This window comes from Pangasianodon hypophthalmus, chromosome 5 (assembly GCF_027358585.1).
Source record: "Pangasianodon hypophthalmus isolate fPanHyp1 chromosome 5, fPanHyp1.pri, whole genome shotgun sequence".
NCBI lineage: Eukaryota > Metazoa > Chordata > Actinopteri > Siluriformes > Pangasiidae > Pangasianodon > Pangasianodon hypophthalmus.
The window spans coordinates 18,033,605-18,051,196 of record NC_069714.1 but is presented as its reverse complement, the minus strand read 5'-3'; the positions used below and the strand labels follow the sequence as shown (position 1 = coordinate 18,051,196).

At 36.5% G+C, this 17,592-nt stretch overlaps 1 protein-coding gene across 7 annotated transcripts; it reads left to right on the top strand.

Annotated features, from left to right (window-relative positions):
- Window positions 1–4,198: 4,198 nt before the first annotated feature.
- On the top strand, window positions 4,199–15,859 carry lnpa (limb and neural patterns a). 7 transcript variants are annotated; one of them, XM_034304793.2, is made up of 13 exons: window positions 4,199–4,316; window positions 5,297–5,393; window positions 5,713–5,754; window positions 7,405–7,592; window positions 8,026–8,084; window positions 8,198–8,238; window positions 9,137–9,220; window positions 9,302–9,347; window positions 9,455–9,667; window positions 10,852–10,957; window positions 11,972–12,042; window positions 12,307–12,483; window positions 14,988–15,859. In XM_034304793.2, the coding sequence occupies exons 2-13, from the start codon at window positions 5,367–5,369 to the stop codon at window positions 15,155–15,157; spliced, it is 1,224 nt and encodes a 407-aa protein (XP_034160684.1). In that variant the 5' UTR covers window positions 4,199–4,316; window positions 5,297–5,366; the 3' UTR covers window positions 15,158–15,859. The 7 variants fall into 7 exon arrangements, with proteins under 7 accessions (XP_034160684.1, XP_053090443.1, XP_026768783.2 ...); XM_053234468.1 differs by having other exon boundaries at window positions 9,302–9,353; window positions 12,331–12,483; window positions 14,991–15,859; XM_026912982.3 differs by having other exon boundaries at window positions 9,302–9,353; window positions 12,331–12,483.
- The last annotated feature ends 1,733 nt before the right edge of the window (window positions 15,860–17,592 follow it).

The window sequence follows — 17,592 nt, the reverse complement described above, 5'->3', positions numbered from 1 at the left end:
CTTGAGTAAATCTCACTCCAACATTTTTTTCAGTGCAGATAATGTATAAACAAAGTAAATTTAGCTCACTTAAACTGTACTTAAACTCACACATACTCAGTTACATTACATTCAAAAACAAAACTGGGTGGGATTTCTGGCATACAGTATCTAGAAGACCAGAATGGATTTGCTGGCTGAGTGAAAAGGGGTTCATTCTTCTGCAGAGGTGGAAGCAGATAGTGTATGCTCTTAACATTTGAGGCAGCTTTCTGCTGTGAAAGTCAGCCTCACCTATAATGCAATTTGAGGCAGGTCCACAAACAGTAAGCCACCACTCCGCTCAGGTGTGAATGGGGCGTGGTGCTTGTGCCAACTTCAGCTATACTAAGGGCAGTGAGCTGAAGTGGCTCTCTTTTTTGGCAACCCTCAAAAAGACAGTGTTTTTTACTTTATCCCATTCCTCTTCACACCTTTTGTCTGTTAACTTTTGCACAATGTCCACTCACACCAGCTGTATTGGTCTGTTAGTAAGTGAGCCCTTGAATCTGCAGGGATAGATCCTGGACCCAGAGGAAACCCATGTAGACATGAGGTCAACATACAAAACTCCACACAGACAATAACGTGAGCTCAGTTAGTAGCAAAGCTACCATGCCACCAAAGATTTGATTGACAGGACATAATTTCTATTGGTCAACTGATCTATTCATCAGCAAATGCACCCATATAAATATACACCTTTTTGGACTACTAACACCACCATTCTGTTGAAAATGCAAGGTAATGTATGTAAGCATAAACAATTTTACAAAATTTACAAAAAAAATAGGAAAAATATTTATCATACAGAACAAAATAAAGATGTTATTTTCTAAATCAGATGGTATGTGTGAAACACAGAAAAGGGAAACGTGTGATGACCTTGCACAAAGAGTAAGTACATAAACGGGAAAACAGTAACATACCCTGCTTCTTACATATAGCAACGGCTTTTGGCATAAGAGCAGGAACTGATATCACCTCAAAATTTAATCGCATACAGTTACTAGCCTTCTTATCCTTCCACAGTGCTCTAATCCTGGTGCATTTGCCAGGATGTAAAAGTAATAGAATTAAAGAAGTGCCATTTAAATATAACTAAAGAAAATAAAAAATGTAATTAAAATTAAAGAGGATACAAAAGAGACACAACAACAACAAAAACAAACAAGTGAAGTCCATGCCTCTTGCCAAGTAAGTTGTTTATCAGAGGCATTAATATATTAGGTCTTTAATATTGGTATCAGTAATTTTGTCCAGTAAATGAGAGTGTAAACTGTTACTTTGGATTCACAATTTAAACAAAGGTTTGTTTACACTGGCCAAAAAAAAACAGCAATTAAGCAAATGGAAAATCTGTTATTTATTATGCATACTGTTATTATTAATTTTGTTTATGTTTCACTTCTTTATGTGGCACTGTTGTTAAGTTATTTTGAGGATCTTAGTGTTTTCTTTTTTGTCAAAGGATAATGAATGTTTTAGCATGGCATAGTATTCACACAAACATACAAACAGAATGAAAAACACATTATATTTCAGTGCAAGTCCCTTGCTGAAAGAAAGGTTACAGTGCACTAAACCTCAACTCATAACTAACTCAAAAATCAAATGAAACTACCGTAACTCATTTGTGATTTGAAACTAATGACACTGATTTGTTTTGCACAATTATATATATATATATATATATATATATATATATATATATATATATATATATATATATATATATATATATATATACATATACATATACACACATATATACATACACACACACACACACACACGCGCATATACACTGTATATATAGTGTATAGATATATAGTGTATCAATACACTGATATTAATATAACAAACAAATATTACTGTTACTAGCATACAGATTTCATTTCTATATTTCATTTCCTGACACTGATAATTGTGACTTCAATGCGTGCTATATGTTTTCATATATTGATATCACACGCTCTATAAAATACATATACTTTAATTATTTTGCACCGTCTCCTGCACTTTATCCAAAGCAACAGCATCACATGTCCACACTGTAAGAGGACATGCCTTTGCTTGACCTTTGGTAGAACCATCAGCAGTGCCACCACAACAAAAGGTTCGTTTAGCACTCCGATCACATTAACACTGAAACCTACCCATGATGAGGATTTAGGGTTAAACTTAGAGAAGTCATGATTTATGATAAGAGTTCTTGTAATGATAATGCAAAGCACATTGATTATGAAGCAAAAATCTGTCAGATGGGTCCCATGCGTTAATGATTAATGCCATAATTATTTAAAATTCAATTCAACTCATTGTTATTTGTACAGCGCTTCTAACAATAGACATTGTCACATACCAGCTTTACAGAAATCCAGATGTAGATGTTTGATCCCTAATGAGCAAGGCAGAGGTGAGAGTGGCAAGGAAAAACTCTCTGAGAAGATATGGGAAAGAAACCTTGAGCGGAACCAGACACAAAAGGGAACATATCCTCTTCTGAGTGACACTGCATAATGTGATTATTGATCATTACTCTTCTACAACTGTATACTATAAAGGCAAACAGTACTAAATGATGTTCCTTGAAAATTAAAAAAAAAAAACTTGCACCAGTCCCCATTTCAGGTTACCTTTTCTGGAATGAATGCCGCGCAACACTGCACACAAAACTCTTATAAATAGCCTATAATGCCAGGCATGGCTTGAAATCACAGGTTTGTAGATGTGTATATGGCACAGCAGTACTGTGGTCACTGAATGCACAGATTTCAAGAAAGCTGACTTGTTATGTACGCTAGCATCATTAACAATCTGCAGGAATCCAGCTTCAGCATAGATCTAATGGGAAGTCACAAGTTTCATCCTTGCTGAGATGTTCTAGGAGGTATACATATTTAACTGCACAGCAACATTAAGAAAATACTACTAGACTATGCAGATGGTGCAGTCACCTAAAATTGCACCTTTGATTTAAAGACAGCATCCTTTAGACAACCATCTCCTTACTTGTAGGTGCATAGTAGGTGTTAAGGCTCAATGTTGCAAACTGGATTACAGACTTCCTTAGTATTTAGAGGCAATTATTTTTGTGAGGCAATGGTGAAATATAGCATTGTACTGTGATCTACACCATGAGCAGTAATCTGATGGCTGCAAGTATGCTAATGCACATTTGATAAGAGTTCAGCAAAACCTCGATCACATTACTGACAGGTATATCAGTTTTAAAAGCATAAAGTACAGAAAAACACACCAAAAATAATTTGGATACCGACTAGCCAGCTTATGTTACCGTGCCAGATAAAACCAGTTAAGATAAAATAAATAAAATAAAAAAATCAAATAGCTTTCCATCAAATTAGAGAACAGATAAATGCCTTACCTGTTCAGCAAGAAAAAAAAAAGCCAAAACTCCACCACACCAATTTTCTTCTTAAAGTATATTATCAGACTTTTTCACTCTCTCGTGTGTGTTTGTTGACATTCTTATATTCTCACATGCTCTCACTTTCTCTTCTGATTGGCTGTGGCTTCTGCCAGTCACCATGTAGCTGGACTTCTTTCAGCTGGGGCGTCATGGCATTCGACATACCTGAGCTGGCGTATGATGTATGAGGACAGATTTCTGACCTGACACCCCTCACACTGCACCGACTATGAACTTCCTTCTGAAAAATATAGCTTGGTAGGACAAGCAATCAGGTGCTAGAAAAACAGCCAAGCTGGTTGAACTAGTAGCCCATCTTTACCAGCTGGTAATCTATTTTCCAGGATTCTTATTAATTAATTGACAAATTTGATCAGTAAATGAGATTTTCTAATTACCAACTGTTGTGTTATTTGAAACATAACAATAACTTGGCTACCATGTGACATTAGCAGCAATAATTCCAAAACTGTTTCTGCAAAACTTACCTGCTGGCAAAGATGGTCTCCCAGTTTGACTAGCTGGCAGCTGTTTCTTTTCAGCAGGGTAACCAACAGCAGCTCAGGAACATCAACTTATAAAGTAATGTTTCTTCTCTGACACAATAATCATGTTTTTTTTTTTTTTTTTTTTTTTTTTAATATATATATATATAAAAAAAAAAAACTCACACACTGTAGCTTTAATATCACTTCTTATAAAGAAACGACGCCCACCACAACGCTTTGTTTTCCCGCCCTTTGTGGAAGTTAATATCACGTGACGACCCAAACGACGCAGAAGTCTACCGCAGGGAATTATGGGTATACGGTGACGTTTATTAAACAAGTTACCCTTCTTACCTTCGGCTGATGTTTGTGCGGTAAAGTACCAAAAATATCCTTTTTCCGTTATTTCGGTACTTCTCGCTGTGATACATAGCAGAGTTTGCTGTCTTGTTGCAGGACTGTAAAAGTTATCGCCGTTAGGCTACTTTGTGTCATGTTTACTAGTTAAGCTTCCTAGTTTAGCTCGTACAGTGCACAAGGTTAGTTGGCTTAGTTTAGACAGATAGTTAACTTAACATGCCGTTATGTTAGATTATTTAGCAGAGCTTGAAAACGTGGTGACCTTGATTACATGTATACGTACTGCTAAGTTTTTTTTTAAATTTAATATCGTTTTAGAACACAATGTTTTCGTTACTTTAAAAACGAAATCTTTTTATCCACTGGCTTGTTTATTTCAAGATCATCATGGTTTATATGTTTATTTCACCATCATCATCATCATCATCATCATCAGATGAGTTCTTCTCGTGTTGCAGCTTGAGATTTTATGTTGAAGAGTAATGAAATGATGAATGGGCAGGGAGACCCGGGGCTTAGACCCAGAAATTAGACCCAGGGCTTAGGTGGAACTCTGCCGAATGGCTCTAACAGTACACATACAAAAAGGAGCTAATTTTCTTGGTGGTTTAAATATAGTGTTTTACCTTATCAAAATATATTTGTTCAGTTGACCATGGCCTACTTAACTAGACAACCCTTATTCTTGGCTGATCCTGTAGGTGTTGTTTAGGTTAGCAGCTTACTTATCACTCGTATGCCCTGAAGTTTAAAATAGAGATATAGAGGGGTATCAGGTTGTCAGGTTTACAGCTCAACAGCTCCTGATTACACTGGTATTTTGGGACTTGAAAATGGTGCAATAGTAGTGAAGTTAATGATAAATCATTCTAAATGTTTCTGATGACAAGTTTTCTTGTATTATGCCCTCCTGTTGCAAGCTTGTCTCCAGCTTATATATTGAGTGCATTTTTCAGACTGAAACACCAACTGGTAACTTCTGCTTTTTTGGTAGGTGGTGAAGTTTTTTCAGCTGTTTAACAGGAGTACACCAAGAGAGTAGAAGTGTGAATCTACTCCTCAAGATGGGAGCTTTGGTTTCTCGTTGGAGGGTATGTACTATGTAAAAGCTTACTGTTTCTTGTTTGATTAATGAATACCATTTAGGCATATCACAAGTTCTTCATCATTACATTTGGAAAAATATTTTAGGGTATTTTAGGCTTGCTTGAAAAATGTCTATGTATCCAGTAGCTAGTTAACATTCTGCAGAATGTCTATGTGAACTGTAAGAGAACTACCAAGTGAGCGCGCAACTGGCCTTTAAAGCAATTTGTCTAGTCTATCTGCCAGAAGTAAATTTTTGGTGAAATGTGTGACTTCCTTTTGCATTTATATATATTTTGCATAATCGTACGACTTGTCTTTCAGACCAAGCCAACAACTGTGGAGGTATTGGAGGGGCTTGATAAGGTAAGAAGTAATCTGCTTCTAAGCCCACAGAGCTCATTACTGTTACTGATATCCAATCTCACTGATACCATATTTATCCTTATGGATTATGCGAATAGCATAAAAAATTGGTGTAAAAAACACATTTTTCAACATGGAGGTAGTTTTGAGTTGGCAGCACTATACAGTTGACTTCAGTAGACCAGAGACATTGGCAGAATCAGACTTATTATTAGACTGTCAGACACGTGTTACTGTATATGCCTTTGCTCTCTTTAGAGCACTCCTTGGCTCAGGTTCATTGGGATCATTCTTGGATATTTTTGGAATGAGGTTATTTAAAACCACTTACGATGGTCCTTGAGAATTGGCTCACCAAGAAAGACCCTTTGAATGAGCAGTTCAGTTGACTAAACTGCTCATGGTCCAGATTAAAGTCATACTCCACTGAAAAGCTCAAGTTATATTATACAGCAGTTAGTTCTAGTCCGCTAATTTGATTGGTTGAGCGGCGTTCCCACAGTGCTTATGTTTAGTATAACCACACTGGGACATTTCACTATTTGTATCACTCCAGTGTTGGTCATGTAAAATCCCACTTCCAAGTTCGGAAACGGTTACTAGTAGTGTTTGTGACATGGCAAATGATACTTTTCAGAAATATAACTTTTGAATGAAAATATGAAAGCTTCCCAGATGAAGATTTAAAAAAAAAAAGGAAGGAGGGAAGCCAGTTTCACTGGAAGCACCTTTTAACGGTAATGTACAAATCAATGTGACCCTGCTACCCAGCTAGCTAATGGGCTATAACGTAAGTGTAGCTTCTTTGGGATCTATTTCAGCTAGCAGAGCAAAAATAAACATAACATTCGACTATAATGTGTTCGAAATGTCAGTTACTCTATATTAATTTCTTGTTTATAGAACTGTTGTATAAAAGTAATATTGCACTCGCAATCATGAGATTATACTGGATATCGGCACAGCTATAATTTGTAGCACATTATAATCACAGCCGTGCTGATGTTCAGTATAACCGCACAATTGCTCATGCAATATTACTTAACATGTTAGAAATTGAATAATAGGATAACTTCACCTAAATGCCTTTGTAGTTCTGCTTCCAGCATGGGGTTCAGTATGTTGGCATATGTGTTTCAGGCAATTAGGAAATTAATTGGTAAATTAGATTACTCTGTTTTCTTTTCTTTACCTAACATATATTCTAGGCTAAGGACCCCATACTCTGAATAGTCACAACATGGTGTCCACTGTTCAAATAGACAGAGTGTTACATTTTCTGTTTACTGTTCATTTTTATAACTCTTCATGTTTCAGTGATTATATTGTGTTAAATTCAAGTATTCATTGCAAGCGCTTTTAATGATGTACTTTGTCGCAAATCAACTTCATGAAAAATCCTGATGTAGCTCTATCCATTATGAACTGTTTTTGGGACAGGCAAGGCTATCGGGGTGTGCTGTGAATGATTGACACATTTGAAAAAATGATATTACAGTAGAACAGGCTAGATTGTAACTGAAGAGTGCTGGGCCACTGGAGTGATCAGACACTATACATTGCTGTAATTATCATTATTATTATACATTGTCATTCAGCACAATGCTATTTGGTTCTTAGTAAACTTTGTTTTTCCCCTTGATTTTTCAGGATATCCAAACCCTTGAGGAACACAGAGAAAAGAATCAGAAACAGCTGAAGTTATGGGTGTACAGATTACTTCTATATTCAACCCTTCTGTACCTGTTAGCCTGCATGGTTGTTTATATGTGGTACATCCCTGAACAGCTAATGGGGAAACTAATATTGGCTTCACCCTTTTTAATATTTCCACTACTGTAAGTATTCTTTTAAATTTTCTTTTATATGAATAAATGTTTTGCATTCTTTTACTTAAAGCTTTACAGCCCCTGTCAGCTGTATTTTCATAATTAGCTCCTTACTATTTATAGCTTATTTTGTGCTATTACTATCAAATGCAAAATAAATAGATGTTGGGTTTTGATCAGCTGTGAGGTTTGGTTTATTCTGGCTAATTTGAGTTGGTCAAGAGTATATTGCATCAGGGGTTATGTCAGGTAAAACATCTAAATTAGATTTCGCTTTTAACTTAATGACTGATCTGATGTGATTTGGTTACCTCGAAGCTGAAGTTTCTATTTTTTTGTCTACTTCATAGTTTGCTCGTAAGTAATTGTTTTTGCAGCAAAAAAGATGAATTTTTAAATTAATTTTACATCTTTATAATGTCATATTTTTTTTTATCCACAGTGTATGGCTTCTGAGAAAACTGTTAATTATGTTATATTCAAGAAGGACAGAAAGAAATGGTAAAATGATCACTTTATTCTTTCATCTTAAATATTCTTAAATATCATTATCATTAATCATTTTGACATTTTGTGTTTTATTTTCTAGCATAACTCTCCTTTTTATTTTTCAGTTGAAAAATTAGAAGAATTGAAAGCTGAAAAAAAGAAAATAGTAAGTGTTCCTCTGGATTGTCTATTCTTTCTGAATAGTGCATTCTGATGATAATTGTAGTCTATTTGTTCAGGGAGGCCATTGCTCTTGTGGCAAGTTGCACCCTCATACCTGTGTAGAACACTTAAAATCTAGTTATTCCATGAGGGGTCAAACCAGAGTGCACACCTTCTCAGAAATGTCAGACATCTTTGCAACTGTAATGTGAGCGTTAACCTTAAATGCTAATGTGCTGGCTTTGCCCTTGTAGGCCATTCAGCTTTACTTCTGACATTAGGCTAGCACCATGCTAATGCTAAAACATGAGCATCCCTTCTCTGCACAGTTATTGAGCTTATGCTCTTAGTAAGGAGAGAAATTTCTTCTTCAAATAAATAATCTAAAATCAATGCAGACAGCGGGTAATTGCACAGACTTGACTTAGTAAAATGCTTGGCCAACGGCTTGTCTTTAAATTAATAGTGTTTAGTGCTGGGAGGAAATAAATCTGAGAAATTGCTTGTCATCTGCTGTCATGTCTAATAACTTTCAATAATTACAGTTGATGGATTTTTACACTCTCCATTATCAGAATAGATCTTGTAATTATTCTTTTCATTAAATCTAAATAATTAGCACTATTTGCTCTTTTTCTAAAATGAGTTTTAAAATGAAGCTAAATAGAACAAAATGTAAAAACTGCCAGGAGATTTTTCTCCCTAAGCAACTGCCTTAGCAGAACATTTGTACTCCTTTTTTTTTTTTTTTTTTTTTTTTAAAAACATTGCTAGGAAGCAATTTCCCCTTCTGTCAATGAGATTTTTAAACTCTGTTGTTCTAGATTTCTATGTCATGTTTTGTGCCAGTACAATCATTATGTTTATATTCAGTAGACTGAATGGTTTAATATATTGTTCAGCTTGAACAGGTGATGGAGACGGAAACGTACAAAAATGCCAAATTGATACTGGAGCGGTTTGATCCAGATTCTAAGAAAAAGATTGTAAGTATTTCAGCAATATAGACAGACTGCTAACATAAGGGATTATTGCAGAATTTTTAATCGAGTTCTTTCTCTTTCTAGGAGCTGGATGCTACACCCATCGGACCTCCTGTAACTCCTCGGCAAGGTCAAGGTTGGAAGCAAATGTGTATATATACTTGGTTTGTAAGCAAAAAAGATATGATTATCTGCTTCAATAAACACACACTCTGGTCTTTTTTTTTTTTTTCTCAGAGCTTCGTCAGAGGCATGTGACTCCTCGCCCTCCTGTTCCTGTGACTCCAAACCTAGCAGTAGCAGCACGTCCTCCTCCTGGCCCTTCTGCCCCTCCTGCCCTGATCTCAGCCCCAGGTGGGCCTCCAGAGAGGAACCTGTCTTCTTCTGCCCAGCACCATAACCTGCTGAGGAGAAATGCTACCCCCACAGGCTCCCCTGCCCCTGGTGTGGGTGAGAGATACACACTTGTTTTTACAAATTGTTTTTACACTTTGTAATAAAAACATGATGTTTCAGTGTAGAAACTGCATCTGTGAAACAGCGTCAACATACTATGAATAAATGTTAAGGGTTTTTCCTTGATATTATTGAGTTGCGTTCAATTAAAATATGACTACACTCATTGGCCGTTTTAATAGGAACACCTCATTCAAGTTTTTATCCAATCATGTAGCAGCAGTGCAATGCTTAATATCATGCAGTATAGGTCAAGAGCTTCAGTCAGTGTTCACATTAACTTCAGAGAGTGAAATGCAACTGTGAAACTTCAGAATTTGAACGTGGCATGGTTGTTGGTGCAGGACTGGTTGGTTTCAGTATTTCAGAAACTGCTAATGTTCTGGGATTTTCAGTCTCTAGAGTTTGTAGAGCTGTTAATAGAATGTAGTTTATTAATGCGCCATGGAAATTTATATTTGGCAATTTGCTAACTGCAAGGTCTAATATGCCAGCACTGCTCTCAGTGCTGGTTGGTAATGTTTAAGTTTCAAACATGCTATTTTGAGTTTTAATGCTTCTTCATGTATTTAATCACATCAATAATTTTAAATAAAGATTAGATACTCCATTCCGAAAGCATGTATTTTCTTATTCTTGAAAGATACATACTTCCAGTGTTTGGTTTGCTCTTCCTTGTTATTTTTGTCATTATCTGCCAGAAATGGTTGACACTTTGTAACGGCAATGTAATTTTTTTTTCTTAATGCAGGAAGAGAATCAGCATCAGTACTTGGGGGTGAACCAATCCAAGCAAGATCATTTTTGTAAGGAATTGCTAGTGAAAAGCAATTTGATACGAAAGAGTCACCACAGCGATTCCATATGCTTGTAAATTAATAAGCAGCAGGATATCGGGACTTTGCCAAGTCTGGTAGAAATGACCAGTCATCTCGCTATGATCGCTCTTCATGTTAAATTATATTAATTAGAGATGAGGATCACAGCAGGTTTGCAGTTATCTATAGGGAGAACTATTTCTGAGTCATTATTAAAATCTGTCACTGCCTTCCATTTATCATGGCCACCTGCCTGCTGCAGAGGACTGCAAGTCTGTCTGTAAACTGGTTCATGGTCTGAAAACCTGCATGTATATTCTTGGTTGGTTTGTTAGTAACCGTGTCTGCGTGTGTTCACAGGAATGCATCCTCCTGGTCCACCCCTGGCACGGCCTGTCCTCCCTCGAGACAGAGGCGCTTTGGACAAGCTTATTGAGTACCTAGTAGGTGATGGCCCTCAGAATAGGTAAATATCCTGAATCTGAAAGCTTTTTTCTATAATCACATTTTCACACAGGCAGCAGGAAAGCCAAATGGCTTTTTCAATGAGAGCTTGAGATTTCAAGTAGTTGATAGTGATGCAAAATAGGTTGGTTGAGCGATGCAACAAATTTGAGTGAAGTTTAACTTGATGCCACTGAGAAGTGAAGCAATTTGGCAGGTTTCTTTCCCACACACTGAAACATTAGCTGTGTTTTTTGGGTCTACATATTTCTGTCTACTTGCAGTTCCTGGGCCAGTTTACCACCTGGTACAGGAATGAAACTTTGATTTACTCAAAATTTCCTCTGTTCTGTTTCTGTACAACAAAACGTTCAAGCCATTCAAATGGGCAGAAACTGTGAAGAGCAAATAACTGTTTTAGTTAAATTTTAGGTCATTTTATACACAGACATTCATTTTTAGCTGGAGGACATCTAGTTTGTCGTCAAATCAGTGTTTTGTTCTGTAGCTAGCTTGTACCGATACTGTTGTTTGTGCACGATATCTCACTAGCCTGGCATTACCCGTGAAACCATGGCAATCAGTAAAATGAAGATCAACACTCCCACTAGCAACTAGGCTAAGGTGATTTGCATGACCGTCACTGTCATTCTAGATTTTTTGTAGGTGAATAAACATTTTTTGATAATCTATAAATGCTTTAAATTGTAATTCTCTTGCCATCAGTGGAGGTTGGGTAAGCAGTTACTTTGTGTATATGATAATTAAAAGGAATCTTTCATGTCATACTCTGTTAACTAACATGGATTCTTAATGGTTGATATTTCTGACTAATTTGCTCTTTATCAATACATGCTAGCCAGTCATGGATGTAATGGGTCATGCATGCAGAACTGAGAAATTGGTATTCTCATCCAAGCTAGTTTAAGAAGTATGGATGGGTATTTTGTACATTGAAAATAAGTAGCAGTTGACTGCTCTTGCCATGGAGGAAGTAGACCTGTTTTAATAAATTCACATTTGTATTCTTTTGCAGATATGCCCTAATATGCCAGCAGTGTCTATCTCATAACGGCATGGCATTAAAGGAGGAATTTGAATATGTTGGTAAGATTTAGAGGAACATGGAACAATTTGTCAGTCTTCATCAAACATGGTATCTTTATTCCTCTCTGACTTTTGGCAGCTCAGTATATCATGGACCTCATAAATGCTGGGCCTTCTCTAGCATTTTGAATGCAGTAGCAGTAACAGATTAAATATGCAGACAAGTGTAGGCTGTTTATGTTCTTTTTGCCATATGTGTGTCCATAAGCGCATGCTTTATTTTCATAATATATCAATGTGACCATGGATAATTTGGACCAGCAGAGTGTGTTATGGCTGCTGTTTCAGCATTCAGATGTGCTTACTGCTACTTCCTGAATCCTGCTCGGAAGACACGCCCCCAGGCTCCACATCTCTCTGAATTTAGTGAAGGCAAGACAAGCCTAGGACCATCTGCTGTTGCCTTGGAGACAGACCAAGGTGCACCCACATCTTCCCCAGGTACCTGCTATGTAGTAGACATTCTGCCCACATCTGCTATCTTTACTACACTTTTCTAATCTCAAGCTTTAAGATCCTAAAAGTTGCATCCTAATTGGTTCTCTGCACTTCCGTATATACACATGTCTGTGCATCAGGTTTCAGCAGAAAAACAAAATTTTAAACTCGGCGACAGTTACCTTTTTGAAGTCACTGGATTGAAAAAAGTGTATAGCATCATGTTCTTAATAGTTATTCAAGAGGGTTTTTTTTTTTTTTTTTTTTTTTTTTTTTTTTTTAAACAGCAAAGTGGCAAATTAATGGGATTTCTTTGCATATATGCTGACACACTACAGGAAAAAGGTCTGTGGTTGGTTGTCTGCAGTGTCAGTCAGCATGAGTCTTCATGCGAAAGACTACCTGCTTGGTAATCTTGTCACAACAATATCTGAAGTTATACATAGTTATTTAATAGATGCAAAACATCTACATATTAGGCTTGTAAATATTGAATTTTTACACTTGTGCATTTATGTCCAAGAAATGAACATTAAAATAATCTTGCTTAAAATTGTATAAGGGATTATAGCAGTATCTTTGCTAGCTTTGCATTGCTTGCTAGCTGGCTTAAAATACTTATAACTAAGAATGGGCCTCATTCATCAATCTTTGAGTAAAGTTGTGTGTAAGGTAACTCAGTGGATAAGAGAAGATAAAATAAAAAATTAGATAAATGTAAGTCACTCAGGATAAGGGTGTCTGCCAAATGTCCTAAATGTAATGTAAATGTTTGCATAAGCCCAAGCGAACTAAAAATGTATGATGAATTTACAAAATTTTCGCAAACACGTATATGTTGATAAATAGCACTCACCTGTAAATTACCGGGTACATGCACACCACAGCTGATTTTCGTTTTGTGACACCAACAAAACTCCATAAAAAGGCCAAGTTCAGAGAGCAGAAAATGTAAAATGGCTACTAAATGGGAGGAAAAAAAAAAAAAAAGAATTTCTCTGAGGCAGAATTTGAAGTACTTTTGACTCTTTTCTATGAGAATAAAAAAATATTATTTAGAAGTGTATCCAGTGGAGTCACAGCACCCGATATGGCCAAACTATGGTGAGAGATTACAGAGGTGAATTAAGTATTGTCCATCCACCCATATATTAGTGAGGTCAAAAGAAAATTTACACTAAAACTAAGTCAATTAAAGGAAATCCTGCTAATGACAGTTTCTCTACCTGGGGGGGCCCAAACCATGACAAAGCTTTTTGAACTTGACCAGATGCCATGGCAAATGGAACTGACTTATAACCCAGCTTTCATCTTCAGAGGAAAAAAAAAATCATACTAGTCTCTAAATATCTTTTGCCTCCTTAGGGGTATCATGTGCCAACTCTTCCAGTAATATCAATTCTGTCATTTGCCTATATGAAATGACGGGGTCTAAAAAATGTTTCATTTGTTTGTGTATTTGAAATAAATAAGCAATTTGAGCTAGACCGCATAAGCCATATATAAAAATGCAAAGCTTATTGCAAATTATAAGATTAGAAGCCGATGAATTGTTTTGCATTAGTTGGTCTTCCCATAAGTAAATTTACATACTTGGAAGCAGAAATTTTTCATAATTTGAGATTTTTATGAATACCAATTTTTTTGCGTAAGTGCTCCTACAAACGATTTGCGCATAAATCCCTTTGTATCCAGCTTGATGAATGAGGCCCAGTGTTTCCAGGACTTCTAAAACGGAATCACATATTAGACATTTTTCCCCCGTTTCTCCCCAGTTGGGTCACATGCCAGTTCTCACCCACCAGCCGGCTCTCCCATATCATACGACAGTTGCCAACCAGGGATGGTGAAGACTAATAACTGAACAACTAGCCACATGTTTTCAAACTGCTGTATCACACACTCAGAGGAAAGCGCTATCTACCCTCTTCTGCATATATGAGACAACAGACACCCTTGTTTGGATAGTCTGTCCTGGATAAACAATTCTTTGGTTCTTATAGTAAGGAATGAGTCTACAGGTTGTGTTAAGCTTGTGCCCATCCTTTTTTCCTACAGTGTGAAAATTGTATCATGTGGTGATTAAATGCCCTTAGCTCATTGTCTCTAAAGGCATTTGATCTGCTTGATCTTGATCTTACATTGATCTGCCGTTGAATCTGAGAGCAGATCTACTGTATGATTGAAAGGATTTGGATCATTTCATGATGCTGTCCCACAGTGCATAGTTTGTTTGACTTTCTCTACTCACTTTGTAGTGATTATCCCGTAGTGGGTACATGATGGATCTTCCTTTTATGTAAGTTAATAACCCAAGAAGCGTGTCTTTTTAAGCTGATTGTAACAGAACATTGACTTACTGTATTTGAGGAAATATGGGGACTGTTCAAAAATTCCTGTTGGGCTAATATAATTAAACCAGTACGATATGCTTAGCATTATGAGGTTACACTATCCTTTATTTAGTTACATAATCTTAATCTGTATTACTTGTCTTGTTTGTTCAGCAGAGGATAAATCTGAGTCCTTTGGCCCTGTAGAGGAGGAGAAGTCAAGTGAGCATCAGGCAGAAAACCAAAAAGAGAAACCAGGACCTCTAGAACCAGCCACCACTCTCTCTGACCTTGCTGACAAATCAGACAATGAACAAGATGTATCTGCTATGGAGGTGGAATAAAGAATATCTACAAATTTAACCAGTCCCCTGGAAAGGTGTGCATTATGTAACGCATGTTTAACGTGTTTGGGAGTACTTAGAAAGTTTGTAACTTTGATTTAGTCTAGTTTAAGTATACTTTTCTTATTAATTTCTTTCTTTTTTTTTTAAAAACTGTAATAAATCTGGAGGAGATGAGGTTAAAAGACAGAAATGCCAATAATTAAGTGCTAAAAACTTATCCTGTTTGTGTTCAAATATATATTTTTTTGTTTTATGTTGAAGTACCCTTCAATCTGCATCATTCTGACCATTTACATGTCTTTAGTTTAGTTCTCCCTAATGAGAATAACTCCTCAGTGATAGTCCTTTATTTCAGAAGGGAAAATTCATGAGTACTGTTTATGACTGAATGTATTTAACTTGTTTTTCCAGCATGTACAATAATGCAAAATGTCTGCTCTTTTCTGAGAAATATTTGATATTTATAGATGTTTACACCTTTATTACAGTGCCTTTTTTTTTGAAGGTATTAAGTAGGTTTATAGTTTTCTTTGTACCTGCAGTGAGATGGGTTTCATGTTTACACAGATTAGCTAGTCATTAAAAAATCCACAGCTATTTATTTAATTATAGAATCTGAAGGTAGAGCAGTATTATATATGTATGTGCCTTTCTATTTAAGATTTCTGTAAAAAATAAATAGTAATTATTTAATTACTACATATGGATTTTTTTTTTGCCCTGACTTTTCATAAATAAAGTTTTTTTTTAATATGCACATTTTTACATGTAGTTTCGTTATAACTATACTTAACTAAAGCATTACTATGATCTTCATATGACTTATGTTAACTTTCCTATGCCCCTTGTATGTATCACTGCTGTTCACTTTACTTCCTTATTATGTTTGCACACAGGGAAATGTTAAGCTTACTAAAAGATGTGGTTTGTTGTGAGAGATTACGGGTCAGTCACTCTGCCCAGCTGAATAGTTAACTGAACCTGCCTTTCTAGAGAGGAAAAAGCATGTGTCCTCTAAAGAAATTGGTTGTTAGGGCTGTTAGTGGGCTGCTTTATTGCTTACTCCCCTTCCTATCTGTGTTCCAGCTATCCTGATATGGAAGGACATTGAATGGAATCCGTTAAAACACAGTCCATTTTCATTAGCTGGTCTGTTTTGGCTTGTGATCATTTTATTTTATCTCATTGATCATTTCAGACAGTGTTAGATAATGGGACTGACACCCAAGCCCAACCCAGCTTGATTGCTTGACCCTCTTCATTTGCAACCTGAGGACTATCTCTACCCATATTGCCCCCACTGACAAACACACACTCTTCTGTTTCTCACTCTCACACACTGGCTCTCAGGTCATCCTCCCACATTTGTCTTTGGGTTTTGATAATGCATGTTTACAGAGACATGACCCCCTGAGTGTGGCAATGCATCACTGTCAGCAGGACAGTAGCACCTGATTCCAGCGCACTCCATCTCAGCTTGACCCCTGACAGTGGCACAGGCACTGGGGGGGAAAAAAACAGCCTGTCAATAGGACGTTTGAACATTTAACAGCAAATATGATGTAGATCAAATGTTTGTGAATCATAACTGTTGAGGGCTTTTTGGTTTCATATCAAAATGAAACACCTTACTACACATTCCATCATTCTACACAATGACACTGATTTTATTTGACAATTATATAGTGCATTGTCAGTAAAATCATTTTGTGTGTTTTGGATTTCCATTAAATTTTCAGAATACATGTTTCTCACTCCAATGTAGTTTTTCATATTTGCAATAGATTCTTTTTTTTCATAGATGATTTCTGTCAGGAGTAGATGGAGTAATTACAAACACATCTAGTGTGATGCCCTTGAGATCTGCATATGGATTCCATGTAGTACTGCTACCTTATTTGTCTTTTCCATTTTATTCTTTTTCCTTTTTGATGTACTTTTCTTCCCAAGTGGGAAAACATTCTCTTTCAAAGTTCATCTAGATGTATCAAATAAGGGGAAAGATGTATGTTTTTTACTTTTCTATCCTCATCTTACATGCATTGTACAATCTGTGAACAATAAGTGAAACTTTTGTGCAGTTGTGGTGACTAGAGCTGTTATTTTGACATATTCTACCGTCACTCTGCCATTTCTTTCCTATCAGACGTTTCGCTCCATACAGCCTACTGGCAGCTATCATAAATGTTATCAGACATCGGTACAGAGATATATGTGGAGTGTAAGAGAAAAAAACCCAAACACCTAAGTGAATACATCACTTTTGGCCTTCCAAGGCCCTGTTCGTCCATTCAGCAGAGGGATCCCATCAGCGATGTGCTATCACATAGCCACTAATTGATTTTCAAGGATGACAAACGATGCAGTGGTCAGCGAAGCTGAGGTAATTTAGTCACGAATGGGAGAATACAGCAGGCCTTGTCTAGGGTCCC